The 24,061-nt window shown below is 41.8% G+C and overlaps 1 protein-coding gene across 1 annotated transcript in view; it reads left to right on the plus strand.

Annotated features, from left to right (window-relative positions):
- Window positions 1-24,061, plus strand: part of LOC126458155 (ATP-binding cassette sub-family C member 4-like) — a 215,910-nt gene that overhangs the window by 56,853 nt on the left and 134,996 nt on the right. The window contains exon 4 of the mRNA XM_050095017.1: window positions 8,083-8,287. Within this exon, the coding sequence (XP_049950974.1) occupies window positions 8,083-8,287 (205 nt within the window). The remainder of the gene's footprint in view (window positions 1-8,082; window positions 8,288-24,061) is intronic.

Genomic DNA, 24,061 nt, shown 5'->3' on the forward strand with positions numbered 1-24,061 from the left:
ATGGATTTTCATCGCTTCAGACATAGCTATGGAGACAATTAAAAGTAAATCATTGTTGAAAGTTGCTTAATTTTTCATTAAAAAACTGTAGGAATTCAGTTCTGCAGTACAGCGCTGGATAATCTATTGACAGAACTCAACTGGGCTTGAAAATTATTTGGTCTCAATGCTTGGACACATTGCTTTATCTTCAATAACGAGTCATGAACTACTCAATGCCACAGGCAGTTCTTTGTCATGCCGAGTGGAGCATTGATGAAACATATAACTAGTCCTATGCATAAACCTGCTAGGATTCTATCAAACAATAAATTCAACCAGGATAGTGGCCGTATACTTAGAGCTGTCTGTAAGTGTGCTCTCGATGTTACGAGACTTCATGAAAATTGGCAGTGTCTTTTATGTTCCAACGCGAGAAATTGCACTGCTGGCATTGCATATGTCGACACGGTCTCTGGCAGCATGACGTTACCATGACGTATATCGGCCAATCACAGACCGGTTAATGCCTTCGTAACGCCATCATTGAAGCAGATATGGTAGTTTTTCCTGAAGGAAGATAAGAGGTTACCATCAAAAGCTCAAGTTTTTACTTTAGTTTGCTGTGGCTGGACGACTAGGCACATTTTATACAAAGATTTTGTCTCCAGAAACTTACTTCCAATTCCCCGTTTGTTACACCGCCGTAAATAAACTGAAAGTCAGAAGTCATGGTCTAGCAATATGCATTTCTACAGGTGCCGGTAGTATCAAGTACCCAAGGTATAAAAACGGCAGTGGATTGGTGGAGCTGTGATTGGTTTCCAATGTAATTATGGTAGCACGACGAGAATTAAGACTTAGAACACCGAATGATAGTTGTCATTCGGAAATCATTAGGGTATTCAATATTCCGAGATCCATAGTGTCAGAAGTATGCCGGGAATACGAAATTTCAGGTATTACTTCTCACCACGGACAGTTTCCTAGTCTGGACGACTGATCTCCACCAGGATCAATCTCGAATGAAACACAGGCACAGAATGTGAGGGAGGCAAATTGCGCTCGCAATTTAATTACTTAGATCTCCAGAAATCAAAAGGCTAACCAAGTTTGCCGATGACAGCAGCGCCTCCAGTCACCCATTGGATGGGGGAAGTACCCACTGTGAATGGGGCAGGGAATCCTCAACGAAATAACCACGTTCCAAAGAGCAACGGCTGTTTCTCACGAGCCACCATCTTACGGGTTTTTAAGTACTGAAATGACTACCGCCAGCGAATCCAGTCCTTAAGTACAGTGAGTCCTACAATGGGGGATTTTATTAAGAGTTTTCCTTGCTCAAACCAGCGAGATTAAACATGGAAAACTCGACCACAAACTTAAATTTAATCTAGAGTAATTAACGCATCAGCCTTCGAATCATGACTACAATTCAATTTTTATTATTTAAATTATAATCCCCATTTTGACCACCAAGCGTAAACCTAGCGCTGTGATTGCAAGAGAAACGTTTAGAAATGTTGCCATATGTAATGGATTAGGAACAGCGCGTGAGCAGAAAAGGAAAAACAAATGAGAAGTGCATGATGTTGATTTTACTATTAAACGTCGCTTACATAGTTTGTTCATACTGAACAAAGGAGATGTCGAGATGGAGTACCCTGCCACACTTGTTCCTGGTCGTCAAAATTGGAACTACGTTTTTCCACCGTAAATTGGGTCTGCATTAACGCATTAGCATATGTACCAAGTTTCGTTGCCATTAGATAATTATAGCCTACCCTAGACTTCACTGAGCAGCTGCATTTTAATTACAGCCACCAGACTTGCGTCAATGACTTCCACACTACTAATAAACGTTTGGGTGAGTAATAGTGAAACGCCGTTAGCAAAAACCTCGAAAATTTCTAGACAAATTCACTTAAAATTTTAAACGATACTCAAATATTCAGACAGGCATAGACTGTATATTTCTTTAAGCAACTTGGTACCGGTTTTCTGTGAAAACTGATAGTGAGAAAGAAAATACTCTGCTGTAAAAAATGTGCAGTATTGTTTCTTTTTTTCACAGTTAGTTTTAACTACTATAGTGGAACATTTAAACCATTAGAGGGGGGGGGGGGAGATTAGTGCTTAACGTGCCGTCGTCAACGAAGTCATTAGAGACGGAGCACAAGCTCAGAGTAGGGAAGGATGGAGAAGGAAAAAGAGGCCGTGCCCTTCCAGAGGAACCTTCCCGCCATTTGCCTGAAACGATTTAGGAAAATCGCGGAAATTAAACAGATAAATTGTTTCGGCCACTTATATTTCTTACTCATTAAATATATTTTCAAACATTAATTGTATTCACAATAATGTTCTGGTTTGTTTTCTTCCTCGCAGATTCTTTTCACAGACGATAAGGAAGTTGTATTTCTGGCTTATCGGGTTACGATAGGAATACCACTAAAGAATCTGAATTTGCAATAACAATAAACTTGGCCTAAATTCAGAGCAGGGGGGCGGGGGGAGGAGATGTGGTGGTCAGAGCAGTGGGAGGAAATGGACGTGGTGGTGGTGGTGGTGGTGGTGGTTGTTGGAGAGGGGGGGACAGGAGAAGATGGAAAGAAGGAGTGGACTAGATGGACAGGCATAGGGAGAGTAGATTACCACATACATCCAATCCCCCACGCATTAGAAACGTATGTCCTTTTTACTTAGTTTTCCATTTAACCGGACTGAATCACGGCAACGTTTGACTGGGTGACTGGGTACAGATAGTAATTGTTTAAAAAGAACTTGTAAACATAAAGGATATTTGTATTTACCGATATAAACAATTTTCTTTCCCCTGTGTACACGGTACAGAAACGTTCAATATGCGGAAACAGAAAAGAACTTTGCAGTCGAGTTCTGCGTTGGCCGTGATCAGCTTCCACTTAGCCCCTGTTGCGTTGATATCGCTAGCAGTGACCCTTCACGCCGGTGTGACCCATGGCGTGTGTGGTGTGCAGTCGTCCACTTGTTCCAGCACTGACGTACCCTGCTGCCGACTCTGTTCACTTGTTCATCGCTAAGTGCTCCCAAGGACGAAATGAAACACAGCACGTGTGGCTGACCAAATAAAGTGAGCTGTGGCTCTTCACCTCGTCCAGGAGAAATGAATTTTAGTACCAGATGCTTCAAGTCTGTAAACACGAATAGTTCTTTGGGAACAGTGATTGTTCCGCTTCTTTCTTCATGCTAGTGATCGCCGTATTTCAATTCTTATGCACTTCGGAATCCTTCTCCTAGTTTCACAAGGAGATCTGAACAAAATTTATAACTATTTGCCGGATTGGGCCACGTACCAGGATCCGTGACCATGATACAGTGGTCTAGGATAGTGCTCCGTCTTATACTTAATGGAGTATAAAACCAGCGGCAAATGCTCCTGCAGATTACAACAAAGGCGAAAACGCTCCTCTGCAAAAGACTGTGATAAAATGGTCGGGAATCAGCTACCTAAGTCATTGTTTCTTCTTCACCAAAAATATTGGTATGCTAATATATTCGCGCTCTTTTGACACAGAACATTCTAAATCCTATCACCCAGTCTCTCTTTATAGTTAAGCCTTCGTATTCAGCATCTCCCTCCCACTGCTACTGTCCATCTGTCTTTCCCCTGCAGTTTTCTTTTTCCACCATTGGCACTTTCTCCAGTCACTCTCTCCCATTGTCACGGTCTTCATCCCTTTCTCTCGCTCTTCCTCACCAGTCCCCTCCTTCGCGACTTTCTCTGTCTGTCCCACAGCCATAGTCCTTGTCGCATTCTTTTTCTCACCTACTACCCCTGTCTCATTCTTGCTTAGTCTGTTTGTTCTCCCTTCAACCATCATTGTCTTCTCTCCTCAGTGGCCCTAGGAAGTGTGTGCTAGTAGATTTGATCCCTAGAATGGGAAAAACACTTGGGTATAGAGACACTGAAAAAGTGGGTGAGCCTTTAACACGTGGATACTGGGCGATGGAGTAAAATTGACAAAAGTGGACTGCTCCCTCCCCCAAACCGGCGATTGGCGGACAGGTAAGCTCCTTTCTCTCGCTACCACTGTCTGCTCCTGTAGCTTTCATTTTTCTCCTAAACCCACCTGTTTTCTCCTTCCCTCCCATTCCAACAGTCCACCATGGAGTGATGACCATGGACATTACTGTGGTAGGGTAGCTCTGAGTGCCTTAACGATGTACCCCAGGTGCAACCACAACGAAGGGCTATCTGTTGAGAGGCCTGACAAACGTGTTGTTTCTCAAGAGCAGCAGCAGCAGCAGCAGATTTTTCAGTAGTGGACGAGTAACAGATTTGGCCTTGTAACATCAGCCAACAGTTCCTTGCTGTGCTAGTGCTGCGAACAGCTGAGAGCAAAACGAAACTATAGCCATTTTTTCCAAGGGCATGTAGCTCTACTGTATGGTTGTATGATTAAGGCATCATCTTGGGTAAAATATTCCGTTAGTAAAATAGTCACCCATTTGGAACACCGGGCTTGGACTATCCATGATATAAGGAAAAACAAAACTAGCAATCTGTGCATCGGAGCGTGGAATGTTAGATCTTTTAACTGGGAAGGTAGGTTAGAAAATTTAAAAAGGGAAACCGATAGGTTGAAGTTACAGTGCGTATTAATGACGTCCAGGAGAAGGTTCAACGGGACCTACGGTTAGGCGAGTGTAGGGGCATAAATGAAATCAAATAAGGATAATGCAGGAGTAGGTTTAATCTCCATGTGCAAAAGGCAATGTCCTCACTGACGGGCTCATCATCGCCCAGCTGAACCTCTAAGGATAGAAACTTGAGATCTGAAGGTGTGGATTTTACAATGTAGGTGTCATTTACAGAGGGGTCTTTCAGAATTCTAACCCTAAGAGGATGAAATAAGGGATGAAGTGTTTTTAAAAAAATGTCGCTGTTAAGGCAATTTTGAAGCTAGATCTACGGAATTTATTTGGTTTCTCTGTCAGAAATAAAGAAATACGTGTTTCAGCATGACTGGAAATTTAAACCTGTGGGGTGAAATAGTGGGTGAAAGCTTTTTAAAATATATCATTATTAAAGAACTACTAAAATATTTTTAAAGTGACGTATATGAACACTAGCACTTGACTTTTCGGTTATAAACAAAGAAGTACACGTTTCAGTGTTTTTAAAAACTGAACCCTTAAGGGTGTGAAATAGGGGATGAGATTCTTATGAAAATATTTTATTACGAAAATATTTGATTATCTACGAAATAAGTAATTTCGGCTTCCGATGTATGTAAAAATAAGTGCGTGTTTCGCTGTTATTTAAAAATTCAAGCCCTATAGGGGGTGAAAGCTTTTACGAGAATATTTCATTGCGAAAACATTTTTAAAGCTAAATCTTTGAAAATTGATGTTTGGCTTCTCGGTTTGAGATGAAAAAATTCGTGTTTCACTGTTTTTGGAAATTAAACCCCCAAGGGGGTAAAATAGGGTCAGACTGATTCATTGACTAACCATCGCCCAGCCCAAACTGCTAGCGACAGAAAATGGAAGATCAGAGAGTGTGTGGACCTTATACTGTAAGTATCGCTTAGGAAGGAATTGTCCAAAATTCCACTCCTAAGGAGTTGAAACAGGGGATGAGGGTTTTTTGAAAGTATGTCGCTGTTAAAGGAATTTTGAAGATGGAACTACGACAACTGGTATTTGGTTTCTCATTAGCTTCTCGGTTTGGTATAAAGAATTATTTGTTACAGGATGAAAGTTGCTATGGAAAAAATCACCACAAGAGCGCGAAAAGCATGATTAACAAGTATTTTGGACTCCGACTACAACAGCTTTTTAGTCAGAAGTACATTCGAAAAGTCCATGCTTATATGGCCTGAATTAGCATAAAAAGACAATGCTTATATGGTCTTAATTAGCATGGAAAGCTTAAAAGGTGTTGCAATTAGTGAACAACATAAAAATTCGATAAAACAAAAACAAATCTCTGCAGGCCATACAGTCTACGCGGGCGAAGCATTTGGCTCTAAGTTAGTAAGTGAATAAGAAAATGAATGCGGGTAAGCTACTATGAGCAGCACTCTGAACGCATTATCATAGCCAAGAGAGACACGTAGCCAACACCTACCACAGTACTAAAAGTTAATACGCCAATCAGCTTCGCTGATGAAGATATTGATTAAATGTATGATGAAATAAAAGAAATTAGTGAGTTACGGGAGACGAAAATTTAATTATAATGGGGCACTGGAATTCAATAGAAGGAAAAGGGAGAGAAGGAAAACTAGTAGGTGAATGTGGAATTGGGGGAGGGGGGAGTAAGGAATGAAAGAGGTAGACACCTGGTAGAACTTTGCACAGAGCATAATTTAGTCATCGTAGTACTTGGCTTTAAGACTCATGACAGAAGTTTATAAACGTTAAAGTGACCTGGAAACAGGGAAGTTTTCAGACTGAATGCATAATGGTAAGATAGAGGTTTCGGATGCTGCAAATGAAGCAGACGAAAGAGAATACAAACATCTAAAAATCAGTAGTTAGAACTACTGACAGCCTTGGGAGAGCCAGCCACGACAAAACTCTTCAACGTGGTTTGCAAGATGTGACACAGGCGAAATACCCCCAGAATTCAAGAAGCATTTAATAAGTGCAATTCCAAATAAAACAGGTGCTAAGAGATGTGAATGTATCAGTTCAGTAAGTAATAGCTGCAAAAATAGATACACAATTATTTATAGAAGAATGGAAGAAGTGATCGAAAAAGATCTCGGGAAGATCAATTTGGAGACTGGACAAATGTAGGAACACTGGAGGCAAAACTGACCCTACGACATACTGTGGCATTCATAGACTTAGAGAAATGTTTTAACAGTGTCGACTGGAATACACTCTTCGAAATTTTGAAGGTAGCGGTGATAAAACAGCGAAAGGTTATACACAGCTTGTACAGAAATCAGACAGCAGTTAAAAGAATAGAGGCATGAAGGAGAAGCAGTGGTTGAGAAGGGTAACACAGGATTGTAGCCTGTTCCCGATGTTATTCAATTTATATACTGAACAAGCAGTAGAGAAAACCAAAGAGAAATTTGGGGTAGGAGTTAATGTTGAGGAAAACGAAATAAAAACATTGAGGTTTGCCGATGACATCGTATTTGTCAGTAACAGCAAAGAACTTGGAACAGCAGTGTCTTGAAAGCAGGATGTAAGATGATCATCAAAAAAGCAACCCAAGGATGACAGAATGTAGTCGAATTAAATCAAATCATGCTCAGGAAATTAATTAGGATACGGGACACTTAAAGTAGTAGATGAGTTTTGTTATTTGGACAGCAAAATAACTGATGACGGCCAAAGTAGAGGGGATGTTAAGTGCAGACTAGCAGTGGCAAGAAAAGCGTTTCTGACGAACAGAAATTTAACATTGAATATTGATTTACGTGAAGTATTTTCTGAATGTATTTGTATGTAGTGTATGTATGGAAGTGAAACGTTCACGATGAATCGTTCAGACAATAAGGGAATAGAAACTTTTAAAATGTGCTACAGAAGGATGCTGAAGATTAGATGGATAGATCACCTAACTAACGGGGAGGTAGAGAATAGAGTTAAGGAAAAAAGAAATTTGTGACACAGCCTGCCTAGAAGAATGGATCGGTTGATAGGAAACATTCTTAGATTTCAAGGGCTCACCAGTGTAGTACTGTAGCGAAGTGTGGGAGGAGGTAAAAATCGTAGAGACAGATGAATACAGTAAGCGGATTCAGGAGGATGTAAGTTGCAGTCGGTACTCGGAGAAGAGGCGGCTTGCACAGGATAGAGTAGCATGGATAGTTGTATCAAACCAGTCTTCAGACTGAAGAGCACAACAGCAGTATTTAATCCAGCAACTTAAACGTAGGTTAAATTAATCCCATTTTGCTTGAATTACTAATGTAAAACTTCCGAGATGGTCGCCAGGTTTAGGCAGCAAAATGAACACAGTTCTTAGAATAGGGTCGTCTACAGGACGACAGAGTAAAGTCTAGCAGCCTAAAATATTTTGTACTGCTTTTGGCCTGGCTAATGTCTGTGTTTTTTAGAATAAGCAAGGATTAATCATGTTGTGGTGCGTGTTTCTAGGACGATGCAATCCGTGCTGCTGGCGAAGATCATAGAATTCTTCAGTCCGGGCTCCGACACGACCATCGAGGAGGCGTACGGGTACTCTGCGGGGCTGATAGGCGCCGTCTTGGTGCGCATCTTCTGCTGGCACCACTACTCCAAGGAGACGCAGTTCGTCGGCATGCGCATGAGGGTCGCCTGCTGCAGTCTCATCTACCGAAAGGTAATCCACGACATTTTACTTGATCCATAAAATTACACGAATTTGGCCGTAACTAAACTTTTGTCTGCTGCTAATATTTTGACTGTAAAACGCTCAGCCATCTTCGGAGCGAGTCTGAAAGAACAACGGTAAAAGTTTTTACTCCATTCCTGGATAGGGATGGTACGTCCATTAAGAGCTTGTGGCTCTTTGCAGCCTGTGTTCTTAATTATTTCCTCTTTATTTCTTTTTGGTCTAGTGTCTTAACGGAAAGAAAAGAAGGCTCTGTAGAAATTAGGTAATGGAATTTGTCGCAATTTTCATAGTCAAACGAAGTGAGGTAAATTGACAAATTGACCAGAGTGAAGTCTAGTTTTGCAAAAAAAGATTAAATTACTTGAAAGTAATCAGGGTAATTAAGAAAAACTGTGTGGTATGACGGGAAATTGAAATATTTAACTCTGCTGCTAGCTATGTAAATAGTGTCAAAACATTTCTCTTTTCATGGTCTAGTTATTTTTGGCATAAAAAGTTAAACTGGTGTAGAAACGGTGGAATTCCTTCATGCTGAAAAAATAAAATGAGATCGAAATATGATTTATCTATCTTAATAATAATACTGTAGATATTTAAATGTATCTAATATTTTCTGAAAAAAGTTGAAAATAAGGACTGGGAAACTATGATTCTGTTTTGTGAAATAATTTGTCCGAAAGTTAAAAATAAAATATATTTTATACGCCTCATTTGCTGAACATGATTTAGAGTTCATTCAAAGGCACGTTGAACGTGTCTTTGATCTATCTTATACCTTGCTCTGATATTTCAGAAAACATTTGACTGAATTTTTTATGTTAGTGTAGTTTAGGTTTAACTTAATTACTTATAATTAAGAATAGTTTCTCTTTCTTCTAAATTATAGGTGATAAAGTACTATGTTTCTTGTACGTGAGTAGTGATTAGACACAGTTCCAGTTACGAAAAGATATAAATACTGGTAACATAAGTCAAGAATTTGGCGACACAAAACTAAACATTGCACAAGGATAAAATAAACATTGTGGTAACAGTGTATACATACATATTGAAGGCTGATTTAGTATATTAATTTTAACACAAGATCGTAGTATCAACATATAAGAGGGAAAAGTTAATATACTTTGAAATTATGAAATTAACAATAAGGAAAGTAACAATAACTACGATGCACAATGAATGTATATAAATATTGAGGGTTGAGGTACTTCTATATATTAGCATAAGAAATAGGCACTGACAGCAATGCATGGAAAATTCTTTACTTGTTTTGCAGAACATGTATATGTTCCGGCTTGATTTACATTGCCTTTTTCCTTAATTTGATATCTGTCGCTCTGTCAGTGTTTCCTGAAACCAGCTTGTGTGGTCCTGTCTTTATTATACACCAATAAGGCAGGTCAGGTGCGCATGACAACATGGCAAATCATTGTGGAACAAAAACCACACAGGCAGTAGATACACGCTACAGTGATTCCTTTATGAATAATGTCGCTTCATAGCGTCTGGTAGACACGGAAATAATACCATTGTTAAGAGAGTTAACTACTACGTTTTCTCAAAGTTAAAACCATCAAGATTAATTAAACCATCCATCAAACGAATTTAAATACCCCTTGCAGTGTAGGAGTTTGAATTTACTCGCAGTAAATCCTTGCCTGTAGTAAGAAGTGACTGACAGCAGTTTTAGATGTAGTCAATTTTTTACGTTGACGACTCTGCTGTTATAAGGACACCTGTCAGTTTTAGTTCATTTAAAACCTCCCCCTCAAGATTTCTTGTTTCCTTACTTACGGCCCTCTTCCAGGGTTTGACATCCACTTCACTAAATTTCCCAGAAGTGGAGGTCGTTTGGAGGAGAACACTCTGCACAGTGATCTGCTGCGCCCTGCACCTTCCCAATACGAAACGGACGAGCAGTCTGCCAACAATCAGTGGCTGAAGGAGCCACAGGTTGCGGGTTGTAGAAAAGAACGATCCTCCTGTCCCTGAAATCAAGCTAGGAAAATCCTCACAGAACCGAAACCTCAAAGGTACAAGTCGGCAGCTAGTGGTCTCGCGGTCGCGGTCTTGCTTCCCGAGCACGGGGTCCCGGGTTCGATTCCCGGAGGGGTCAGGGATTTTCACCTGCCTCGAGATGACTGGGTGTTTGTGTTGTCCTCATTTCATCATCATTCATGAAAGTGGCGAGATTGGGCTGAGCGAAGGTTGGGAATTTGTACGGGCGCTGATAACCGCGCAGCTGAGCGCTCCACAAACCAATCATCTAAGGTACAAGAAGAAAAGTCGAAAGTTATACCGGGTTCTGCTGCTTCAGAGTATTCGGCCCCCTCCCTCCCACGACCATGACCCGTCCCCATGAATATCGATGAAGAATCAGTCAGTTAGAACATAATCAGCAAACTACGATGAGCGTCCAATAAATAACGTAAAATATTTTTTTCTCGGCCACTTTCGGTTCAAAAAACGTGGAATTTGCTGTCAGACAACTTGGAATATTCCTGTTTCAGCCCTTAAGGTTTTATGAACTTCCGCTATCGTAGCCTTCAAAATGGTGTCAGTAACTGAGGTGCGTTCAAAGCGGAGACCTCTCACTAAGTTTCTTTTGGCGGAAAACAAGCGCATCGCAGATACTCGTAGGAGCTGGAAGAATGTCTGCGGAGACTGGCAGTGACCAAAACCACGGCAAGCAGTTCGGCGAGGCGTCTGCTATCAGCTGACAAAGGTCGCTGAAATCTGTTCGATCTCCTCCAACCAGCCGGCCGCGCACAGCTGTGACTGCTGCGATGTTGTAATTGGTGGACACTCATTCATGGTGATCAATGGATCACAAATACCTCTTTGTTCCATGGGCGCTGATAACCGCGCAGTTGAGCGCCCTACAAACCAAACATCACTTTTGCTCAACTAGACGTTTCTGTTGGCAGTGCTGACACACTCGTCCATCAGTTGGGGTATTCTCGCAATAATCCGTGTGTGTGAACTTAGTCTCTCACTCTCGTAACGATTTATACATAGGCTCGGACACATCCCTTTAAGACCCACTGTTGCTACACGCAACACAGTGGAAATATGCTATCTGAAATTTGGTCCTAACATGAGAACGTAAGGTGGGGAATTGCTATAACATCGGTTAATAACGATATATTAAAAATAATTGAAGATGAAAATGACATGAAGAGAACACTACCTACTTTAAATGAGATTCAGATCAAAATAAACTGGTGATTTATTAGAAAAGTCCTTCATATACACAAGAAAGCCAACAGATCGACAGTACGAATCTAACATGATAGAAAATTATTGAGCACACAATGTGATGTCCATGGAAGAGCAATGGATACGAGCTGCACGGTCCCTAAATTATATGAGCAAACGCCACGACTCTGAGTTTTACTATTCAGTGGTTGGTTGTCCGAATTGAAGTGAAAAGAATATATCTTCTAACGGCAGTGCGGTGTCGTTGTAACCTTATAAAATGGTAAGTCCCCCACCTGACGACCCGGTCTGCACAATACGCTCGCCAATCTTTAGTCTCAATGGACGTGGAGACGAGGCTACGCAGGAGAGCTGCACGAGCCTGGAATCTGCGGATCGCGCCAGGTCGACGGGACGACGTGCCAGCGCAGAACACGAGAATGATCACCCTTTCAGCGACCGAGCACGTTAAGCCGCCTCTAAGACGAACGAGTCAAGGGTCCTGCGATCACTTGTCCGTGTACCCGACTTTCCCGTTTGCACCGGTACGGCTTCAAACAAGTCAGGTAACACTTTATTTACTTCTGTCCTCTAAAAGTTGGTCGCAAAAATTCGTCTGACGTAAAGAGGCAGTAGGTGTACCAGAACGTTATTTTATACTAGTGACAATTTCAGACACCCAAAACCAACGCGACGGGAACTCCACCAGATCCGGTTAACACAGCAGCTGGCCGGTCCTCTTCAAGAATACTGTGTTCTCTCCAGATGTTATCAGGCAGCGGGCCAGCCCTTAAGATATCAAACCCGTTAGCCGGGCACCGGACAATACCGTACCCGCCGCCGCCGCCGCCGCCGCCACCACCACCACCACCACCACCACCACCACCACCTAAAATCCTGTCTTTCTTTGAGTGACACGAGAGTCCCGTAAGCCCACTCAGTGTCTCCTCCACACGAGTAAGCCTGGGACTTAACCGTCTGAGTGGCGAGGGGACTGCCCCGTTATTCCAAGTATTGTGTGCCTAGGCCGTTTCCAACTCCTGGGGAATCTAACTGCCATGGTCCCCCCTTGCCGAAGCGACGTAAGTTTAGACATCAACTCTGTATTTATTAACAAGTACAATACTAAAAACCAAGTACGGTAATCACAGTTAAATAAAGTGGAGAGAAATGTGTGTCCCGCATATCTCCAGTTATGACAAGGAGTATGTAGTACTAGCTTACCGTCATAATGGAAGGAGGAAAGCCAGCTGGCTTGTAACCTTCCAACATGGGGTGCAGCACATTTCAGTATGGCGCACAGAATATTCTCAGCCATTGGTCTTACTTTTTCTCAGACTACCGTCTAATGTAACATGCACCACGCTGGTCCCCATGGAAAGCCAACTGGCAAGCTTTCACCTCTAAAACAATTTAAAAACCTGTCAAGCATATTGCACGAGTGGTACTAGAACCCAGTACGTTGTCCTCGATGGTGAGTGTTCATAGGAGGTGAGGGTATCTGGAGTGCCCCAGGGAAGCGTGGTAGGTCCGCTGTTGTTTTCTATCTACATAAATGATCTTTTGGATAGGGTGGGTAGCAATGTGCGGCTGTTTGCTAATGATGCTGTGGTGTACGGAAGGTGTCGTCGTTGAGTGACTGTAGGAGGATACAAGATGACTTGGACAGGATTTGTGATGGGTGTAAAGAATGGCAGCTAACTCTAAATATAGATAAATGCAAATTAATGCAGATGAATAGGAAAAAGAATCCCGTAATGTTTTAATACTCCATTAGGAGTGTAGCGCTTGACAAGTCACGTCGATTAAGTATTTGGGCGTAACATTGCAGAGCGATATGAAGTGGAGCAAGCACGTAATGGCAGTTGTGGGGAAGGCGGGTAGTCCTCTTCGGTTCATTGGTAGAATTTTTGGAAGATGTGGTTCATCCGTAAAGGAGACCGCTTATAAAACACTAATACGACCTATTCTTGAGTACTGCTCGAGCGTTTGGGATCCCTATCACGTTGGATTGAGGGGGGACATAGAAGCAATTCAGAGGCGGGCTGCTAGATTTGTTACTGGTAGGTTTGATCATCATGCGAGTGTTACGGAAATCCTTCAGGAACTCGGGTGGGAGTCTCTAGAGGAAAGGAGGCGTTCTTTTCGTGAATCGCTACTGAGGAAATTTAGAGAACCAGCATTTGAGGCTGACTGCAGTACAATTTTACTGCCGCCAACTTACATTTCGCGGAAAGACCAAAAAGATAAGAGCTATTAGGGCTCGTACAGAGGCATATAAACAGTCATTTTTCCCTCGTTCTGTTTGGGAGTGGAACAGGGAGAGAAGATGCTAGTTGTGGTACGAGGCACCCTCCGCCACGCACCGTATGGTGGATTCCGGAGTATGTATGTAGATGTAGATACTACTTGTAACCGCGATGTTGTCTTAGTTGATACTTGGTTGGGGAGACAACATCGCGGTTACAGGTACTCTACGGAAACCAGTTACAGATGTTCGCCACAGACATACTGTATACCGATGGTGTTAACTCCCTCAGCGTCCGTTAAGGCCTGAATATAGTCCACAAAAGCACCAAAACTGGTAGCTATACAGTAAATGACATCACACGGACGGCTGTAGGTGTTTCATTTCCTTACACAAATTTCTAGTTGGCTTGGTTAATGGCAGCTGGCTCTAAATGTAGAAAAAATGTAAGATGATGCGGATGAATAGGAAAAACAAACCCATAACGATCAGATACAGCATTTGTAGTGTTCTGCATGACTCAGTCACGGCATTTAAATATCTTGGCGTAACGTTGCAAGGCGACATGAAATGGAGCGAGGATGAAAGTATTGTGGTAGGGAAGGCGAATGGTAGACGTCCGTTTATTGGGAGAATTTTGGGAAAGTGTGGTCCATCTGTAAAGGAGACCGTATGTAGGAATCAAGTGCGACCTAGTCTTGAGTACTGATCGAGTGTTGGGAATCCGCAGCAGATCGGATGAAAGGAAGACATCGAAGCAATTCAGAGGCAAGTTTGTTACCGGTATGTTGGAACAACATTTAACGATTGCTGAGGTGCTTCGGGATTTCAAATGGGAATCCCTGCAGCGACGGCGACTTTGTTTTCGAGGAACACTATTACGAAAATTTAGAGAACCGGAATTTGGAACTGACTGCAGAACGATTCTGCTTCCGCCATCACACATTTCACGTAAGGACCACGAAGATAATAGAAATTAGAGATCATACGGAGGCATATAGACAGTCGTTTTTCCTTCGCTTTATTGGTGAGTAGAGAACGGAAATGACTATTAGTGGTACAGTGTACCCTCCGTCACGCACATACGATGGCTCGAGAAATATGTACATAGATGCAGATTTAGATCAATCCTGTGGTGTGAAATGTTGCAGGTATTTTAAAACCTTCGAATTAGAAGGCAAAATACATGCTTGATGAACTGCTGGACAGGACAATTTGAAGAATGGAATCATATGAAAGATAATGCCTAAGTTCAGTGCCTGAGCGGAAACGCGCACACAATTTTGTTAGAGACAAAGATGATACCTTCATAAATAAGGGCTTTTATTTTTCGAAAAAGTGTCAGAATACAGAGCTTGGTGAAAGCGACACCTTCTTGTTTAGCTCTCCACGTAAGTACCACCCCCCCCCCCCCCCCCAGCGTAGCTTGCTGATCGTATTTCAAGAGTACGTCATCTCCCAAAATGGAATCCTCGTTTCTCTCTTAACTTCCTAGGCTGTGGATGGAAAAGCACTGAAGGGTCAGCTAAGAGAAGTGGAAGTGAAATATGCGATAACTCCTCTACAGGCAGTTAAAATGCGAAACGGGGACCTTCACTGACTGCTGTGATGTTGCTCGAGGTTAGTGTGTAAGGACCATTAGAAGTATTGATACTATTCCTACTCCAATTTCGCGTGCGAATTATTTGTTTGCACCACAACAAAACAATCTCATTAGCTATTGAGTAATCATCTTTAAAGAATTTCTATGCAACAAAAATATGTAAACGAGAGTGCAGACGTGCAGACCCTAAACTGTAGTTCAGAAATGACCAACGCAAATAGCACTTTGCATCGCGACCGTTAATAAGTCACACACAAAATGACGCACACAGATCACATAAATACATTCAATAGTTTGCAATAACGTGCGATCGTTGCCAATAACATTTGACAACTGACAACACCAACCAAAACATAACAAAAACAAGTGTTCACTTCGTAATGATTTGAAATCTCAAAAACAAAATTTGAAATGGCAGTTATAAAAAGAACCACGCCAAAAATGGAACAAAAGCACAACATGTAGAACAACATCCACAAAACTTGTAAGTAGAACTTTAAATTACTGCTACATCACAGAAAATCAAATTGTCAAAACTGTTTATCACCTATATATACATCGTCTCAAAATGTAAACCAAATAGTATAACCATGAATATGTACATATTACAGGTCACTGAAGATGCCTTGCAAAGAATAAAGGCGAAACGCATATGGCACGAAAATCATTTCATTCTGTTGTAATTAGACGGTCCAAAAGTAAAATTATCAACATATCGTAATATTCTACGCGGCTGAGGACTACAAAAGTTGAAATATATGCACTGAGATGGAGAAAGTTCTGGGATAGCGACATGCACATATACGAATGGCGGCAGTATTGCGTACACAAGGTACAAAAGGGCAGTGAATTGGCGGAGCTGTCATTTGTACTCAGGCAGTTCGTATCAGGTTCCGACGTAATTATGGTCGCCCGACGGGAATTAATAGACTTTGAACGAGGAGTTGGAGCTGGACGCGTGAGAGATTCCATTTCGAAAATTGTTAGGGAATTCAGTATTCCGAGATCCACAGTGTCAAGAGCGTGCCGAGAATACCGTTGAGAGAAAGCCATCGACCACTGCGTTGCCCTTCGTGACAGGTAATGCCCGAAATTTGGTATTCTCGGTACGCTCTGATTGTAAGACACACAGATCGCGAGATATCACGTTTACATGTGGAAGTTCGATTCCTTAAAGAATTAGGGGTGACGATTAAGACAAGAGTAGAATGTACAACACGGCAACTTCTGTTACTTGAAATACGTCTATTTGTCTGCTAATTTCTCACTTTCATGGTAGATCCTGACGGAATTGTAGTACTGATACACTGAAGAGCAAAGAAACTGGTACACCTGCCCGGTATCGTGTAGTCCCCGCGAGCTCACAAAAGTGTCTCAACACGACGTGGCGTGGACTCTCCTAAGTTTGGTGACCAGCGGAGGAGTTTAAGCTCGGAAGAGAGTTCCTGGAGCCACTCTGCAGCAGTTTTGGACGTGTGAGCGCATTGTTTTGCTGGAATTTTCCAAGTCTGTCGGAATGCACAATGGACGTCAATGGATGCAGATGATCAGACAGGATGCTTACGTACATGTCACCTTTCAGTCGTATCTCCATATCACTCCAACTGCACACGCCCCACACCATTACAGAGCGTCCACCAGCTTGAACAGTCCCCTGCTCACATGCAGGGCCCATGGATTCATGAGGTTGTCTCCATATCCGTACACGTCCAACCGCTCAATACAATTTGAAACGAGACTCGTCTGACCAGGCAACATGTTTCTAGCCATCAACAGTCCTATGTCGGTGTTGACGGGCCCAGGCGAGGCGTAAAGCTTTGTGCCATGCAGTCATCAAGAGTACGCGAGCGGGCATTCGATTCTGAAAGCCTATATCGATGATGTTTCGTTGAATGGTTCGCACGCAGATACTTGTTGATGGCCCAGTATTGAAATCTGCAGCAATTTGCTGAAGGGTTGCACTTCCTGATATTCACGGTACAGTCCCCACTTCATCGCTACCTCGGAGATGCTGTGTCCCATCGCTCGTGCGTCTACTATAACAACACGTTCAAACTCACTTAAATGTTGATAACCTGCCATTGTAATAGTAATGGCTCTAACAACTGCGCCAGGCACTTGCCGTATATAGGCGTTGCCGACCGCAGCGACGTCTTCTACCTGTTTACATATCTCTGTATTTGGATACACATGCCTATACCAGTTTCTTTGGCCCTTCAGATCTTCAGACCACCAATATGTTCAAAAGCGAATAAAAGCTTTGCATGCAGAGTCAAGGATGTCGGTTGTCCTGTTATCGCCACCAGTAACGTCCGCGCCGATTTTAGGTCGATACACACCCAGGATCTTGATCATCTACTATCGTGGCAAGAATAGACAGGTACAATTAGCTAGATAATGGCTAGAGAATGAAATTTTCACTCTGCAACAGTTTGTACGCTGATTAAAACTGTGTCGGACAGACTAGCTGACCTACCCCAGCACGACTCTGTCGTAGAGCACTTGCTCGCGGAAGACAAACGTCCCGAGTTCGAGTCTCGGTCCGGCACACACTTTTAATCGGCCAGGAAGTTTTGTAGAATATTGCTGTTAGTATCGATGACTTACTAGCCTTCATGACTCCACGCCACCACCGCTCATTGTGAACAAAATCTCCAATGTAAAACCTGAGGCAAAGCCTTGTTTTCCACGTGTTGTATTTTTACCCACAAGGATTACAAGCTTATCTTTACATAATATGTGATATTTCGCCTGTCAGTTCTTGTTTTTACTTACTTTTTTACATTTGTCTAATGACTCGAATGTTTGGCGGTGTAGCTCATACTAGAAAACGCTGCAGACTATTGATCAGGGAATTATTTCCTATGGCAGGGGAGAAGTAATTTACTCCATGCGTGATACTTATAAAGTAATTCAGTTGAAAAGGTCCTGTTAGCGGTTTTTCCACCAGATACAATTTTATATTAAGAGAAAAGCTGTACGGAAAATAGCTCAAAGTAGACTGACGTCTGAATAGCGGTGAGAATTAGAAATATTTTTCGTACCACCACGAGGGAAATAAACCCAACCAATTGACAGATTAAATAGCAATAAAGCGTCACTGGTAGTCTTTTCGACTGTTACTCTGGCTTTCATGAAAGTTATGCGCTCTGTTTATCAGAAACCATGCTCCTGAAATGCTCTCTCTACTTTCAGATGCTTTTCGCGGACCTGGGTAGAAATTTTATTCTTGCCAACGAAGTGTTGCCACTAAAGAATGTATTTCTGCATCATTCCCGTCTTGTGTATCTGCACGATGAGGGGAGAGTTCTCTGATCCCCAATCATCTTGAAGTTTCTTGCGGACAGGTGTATGCTTTCCGGAAACCAGTGCTTAGAGGCAAGGATAACGGTCGACAGATTTCTTCAGAATCGTTAAACATATGTCTTATAAAATAGGCAAATAATGTAGTTTTTTCGGGTCAGTGCGACTAAATCTGTTAGAAAAAAGAGAAAGTGATTAGAGAAATAAGGTTCTTCGTTTTAAGACACAGAATATTTCATACACCATATTGTGCTTTGCTTCATATTTGTATGCGCATCGGAACAAAAGGTCTCTGTTACAGGGAGGAACTGAATGATTATCTAAAATGCTTTAAGTACACCATTTCAAATAGTTTACTGTTATTGCACAAGTAGTATGCGTAGGATCAGGGCCAATCCTCACAATAGCCGCTGCCTACACGACACCAGAGACCCGTCAGTACGGGCATTGTATCAGGCTCAAGGTAAGCCCTGGCATTATCACATATGTTCATGCCAGATTAGTGCTTACGCACTTAACACGGAGACGTGTCTTTGTCGCTCATTTAACGCATCTTCATGATGCCTATGTCTGCATATAAACCTGTACACAATCTGTTCTTGACTGAGGGATAATTTAACTAGGGCTTCATTCACCAATGGAGCTGAGCAAATTATTGTGTGCATTTATGCGAGCGCTTACTAGTATAATTTTTTCGTAGTTTTCTTTACGGAACCATTGTACGAGTGTATGAAATATTTTCGTAGATTGCGCCAAAAGACAAAATGCATTTTGGAACTAAAGAAATATATATTCCCGAGAAATATCACCTGTGCTTCCTACGCCAGAAACTCCAGTATATCTGGTACTATTCCATTAGATAAGCTAGCAAGTGATCAATTTTTCTGACGCTATTTCTAAAGTTTCTATGGCCCTAGTAATTTGAGCTGACGGTGTCCGGACTTAAACAGAACTGCAGAATAGGTCGTAAGAGTGTTGTGAGAAGTTCCTCTTACAGTCCAACCACCGTTTTCCAGCAAGCTGCTAATCCGTGTGTATCAAACATTCAAAAATTACGCCATGAGAACATTCCAGTTAACATGCTCACGTATTGTTACTGCCAGGTGGTAGTATGACAAAACTTATTGTAGTTGCGACCGATTATGTACTTAAAAATTGCTACATTTTGTCACTACTGAAACGTTGCGTTTCTATGCATTGATAGCAAGCAGAAAATTTTTATCTGGTTCTATATTCTGTCCGTATTTCACTAGGTATTATTAAACTTCTGTTCACGCTCCTCGTAAATAAGCCCATGTCTGCACAAATGGTGAGTTTGCAATTAATTCAGTTCTCTAAGTCATTAATACACTAGTAAGCTATCTGTAATTTGACAACCGTGTATTATTTCCTAATGAATTCAAAATATCGAATCCACGTCCCTGTCGATTGGCAGTATGCGTGGAGGCGATTATTTTGCTGTGTCGTTGAACTGATAAAGAAGTATCAAAGATTTCAGGATGTAGGTGACTGTACGACGCGAATAGTTATGAACTTGTAACATTTCACGGGCTGGGCTCGGGGGCATGTGGGGAATATCCCTCTAAGGATGCCTTTCCATGCAGGATAAAGTGTTAAGTTCCGCCAGACAAATAGTTCCGTCCAGTGAGACACTTGTCGGATATTCCACACGGATGTATTTTATTTAGCATGTGTCGGCATGGCACCGAATCCATAGCTTCCAGAAAGTCTAAATAAATCACTATCTACCGGAAGATTTGTTTTAACACCACAGTGTCCCATTATGCGTGATCCAATATGTGGTTGTATCATATTACCTTCTTCAGACCTTCGAATTAGTTTACCTACTGATAGAACCCACAGTTCAACATGGCTTCCAAACCGTGGTGAAACTTCACAATTATTCACATTAATAAATCATTCCAGCAACTTTAAAACTGTCTTGTTACCACTGTCCGTACATCTCGGGTAATCATATATGAAGAGTGATGAGTTGAGTTTTGCGCGAAGTTTTCTTTCTGGGGGTCAGATCTGCACTTGATGGAGAAGGCAATTTTGTTCTACGCGTATAAAGAAAGAGATTATTTTCAATGTCGCTCTGTACTATTGATTTTTTTCAAATGCAGTGCGCTTAAAATATTTTTGACACTTGCGGTCTTACTCGCTTTGTCGAAATGTTTGGTCTGTTATCGTCCACCTAGATAAGCTTATGGCGAAATTAATTCTAACTATAGCCGCAAACGGGTCAGTGTTCAACCTGTCTTCTTCGTAGATTAACGTTTACTTGTATACCCTGCGGTAATCAGACAATGGTTTGAAAATTACCAGCGGCAGTGTGTTGCCAAGAACGCTGATAAGGATGGCGTGTACACTGTTGTAGTAATTTTTGCCTGAAAATTACTTGGCCGTGGTTCTGAAATACCATCTTCCCTACCGCGGTATCTCGCAGTCACGACAGTGGTTCGACAAGCAAGTGACCCCAGTTCAGCAGGAATAAGCATTCTTGTTGATGTTCCCACTATTCCTGCTCATGCTCCAAATACTTAGGTTAGTTTACCGATTCTTGTGACGCAAAATTGAAAGGAAAGGTATTCTTACAGTAGCTGTAAGTTGTTCAGTACATCTACATACATACTCCGCAATCCACCATACGGTGCGTGGCGGATGTACCTCGTACCACAACTAGCATCTTCTCCCCCTGTTCCACTCCCAAACAGAACGAGGGAAAAATGACTGTCTATATGCCTCTGTACGAGCCCTAATCTCTCTATCTTTGTGGTCTTTCCGCGTAATGTAAGTTGGCAGCAGTAAAATTGTACTGCAGTCAGCCTCAAATGCTGGTTCTCTACATTCCTCAGTAGCGATTCACGAAAAGAACACCTCCTTTTCTCTAGAGACTCCCACCCCAGTTCCTGAAGAATTTCCGTAACACTCGCGTGATGATTAAACCTACCAGTAACAAATCTAGCAGCCCGCCTCTGAATTGCTTCTATGTCCTCCCTCAATCCGACCTGATAGGGATCCCAAACTCTCGAGCAGTACTCAAGAATAGCTTGTATTAGTGTTTTATAAGCGGTGTCCTTTACAGATGATCCACATCTTTCCAAAATTCTACCAATGAACCGAAGACGACTATCCGCCTTCCCCACAACTGCCATTACATGCTTGTCCCACTTCATATACCTCTGCAATGTTACGCCCAAATATTTAATCGACGTGACTGTGTCAAGCGCTACACTACTAATGGAGTATTCAAACATTACAGGATTCTTTTTCCTATTCATCTGCATTAATTTACATTTATCTATATTTAGAGTTAGCTGCCACTCTTTACGCCAATCACAAATCCTGTCCAAATCATCTTGTATCCTCCTAGTTATTAGAAGCTCGGTACAATTATTTCCTTGGTAATTTTAAATTGGTACGAAGTGCTGCGAAAGAGCCGTCACCAATTGCAAGGTATTTACGAACTGCCTCTAAAATTAGTTCTCGGATTTTATGAAAGACGTCAATCACGAATGATTGGTATCTTTAGTAACCATTGCCTAACGTATGAAGTGAGAGATTCTTTAAATATTTCGTGATGCTTTATTATTTTAAAAAATTAAAATCATCGGGTATTTGAATTATTTTTGCTGTAGGGGCAGAAGTATCGTCGTGGTTTTCGGAGTTCAGGTATTTTTTAGAGTTACATGGACCTTATTTTCACGAGTAATGAAATTTCACTATATCACTAAGTACAGTATTTCATAAGTTAGCAGTTGTTACTGACACATCAGTCGCCTATTAGAACTCCTCCAGTGTGCGTATTTTGTTTCTGCTCTTTCGACAACTTAGTCACATCTACTAATATAAGGGCATCTGTTGAGTACTGCAGACGTAGGAAGGTGATCCACTGTGGAAATATCCTCGCTATTGCCTCTAGCATTTGTATATACCCAAAGTCGGCCTCACAACATACCCATCCACAGCTTAGCCGCTATGAATGCGGGGTCTCTTCACTCCAGCTGAATGGGCAGCAACAAAACAATATTAATAAAGTGTAGGCATTTGCGGCGTTGATTAATGAAGAATAATTTCAACAGGGAACATATAATCTCAAAGTATTGAGGGAATTAGTGACAACCTTCATGACCAAGCTGCTTATATCAGGTCGAATTTCCATAAATTCTCTCGTGGGTAAGGAATACTAATAATTAGCTTCTTTTTTTTATTTCGTACATTCTATTTACAGCTCCTTCTTTAGGTAATTCAACCAAACTCTCATGTTTAACTGTAATTAAACCTTGGTTTCCAAAAATCGACGTAGTCTAGTCCTGGGATGCTCTTTTTGAAAAGGACATTGATAATTTATCTTCTCTCTCTCTCTCTCTCTAATTACCCCACCGCCTCCCCCGCACACACTTGACCGAATTGGGCATAAGGGTAGAACACGAGGTGTCGTGAGAAGTATTGCCTCCAAATTTCTTATTCCTTTCTCAATATTGGTTGAGAAATCACATGTCATTTATATTACTCGGCCAGCTTTCCCACTTCATTGACCCACGTTGTAACCTTCTGCCGCTAGAGCGCTCCGAATTCTAGCGTGTAACGTGGCGCATGTAAAACTGAGAGACCGTCAGAAAACTGAAAGTAAGGATACTAAGAATTCGTCCACATTTGGAACATCCCTAGCTTCAGCACGATATGCCAGACGACACACACCTGCAGCAATCCGCTGCCTTGGGTTGACTGTCATCGATCATCCATAGTCTCGACTTGGCCCTATCCTATTTTCTTCTGTTTCCAAAATCGCCTTCAGAGACTTCACTTTCATAGTGATGAAGCGGTGCAAGCAGTAGTGAGATTATCACTCCGACAACATTCTACAGTGACAGTATCAAGAAACTGGTTTCTTGTTGGAAGAAATGTGTTCGTCGTCAGCGTATCTTGAGTAATAAATATGTAGCCATGAAGAATAAGGTTGTGGAAAGTTGATAAAGTTAGTTTTATTTTAAAAGCTTTGAGTTTTCACACAAATTCGGAGGCATTACTTTTGAGCACGCCTTCGTATATAAAAAGTATGGAATGGCAGAATATTGAAACGGATGTTAACTGTGACGAACAACGGAATGATAGTGATATAGTGCAACAGTGTCGACGTCTACCATACTTACGCTGCCGAGCACCAAGCATAAATGATTTGCACAAAATATAGATGTTAAAAGTCGTTCAGGTAGAGTGGGGTAGCACAGTGGATCACACACTGGACTTGCGTTCGGGAGGACGAAGGTTCAAACCCGCATCTGCCATCCTGATTTACGTTTTCCATGATTTCTGTAAATTGCTTAAGGCGAATTCCGGGATGGTTCCTTCGAAAGGGCAAGGGCGCTTTCCTTCTCCAACGTTTCTTAATCGGAGCTTGTTC

This window comes from Schistocerca serialis, chromosome 2, assembly GCF_023864345.2.
Source record: "Schistocerca serialis cubense isolate TAMUIC-IGC-003099 chromosome 2, iqSchSeri2.2, whole genome shotgun sequence".
Lineage (NCBI taxonomy): Eukaryota > Metazoa > Arthropoda > Insecta > Orthoptera > Acrididae > Schistocerca > Schistocerca serialis.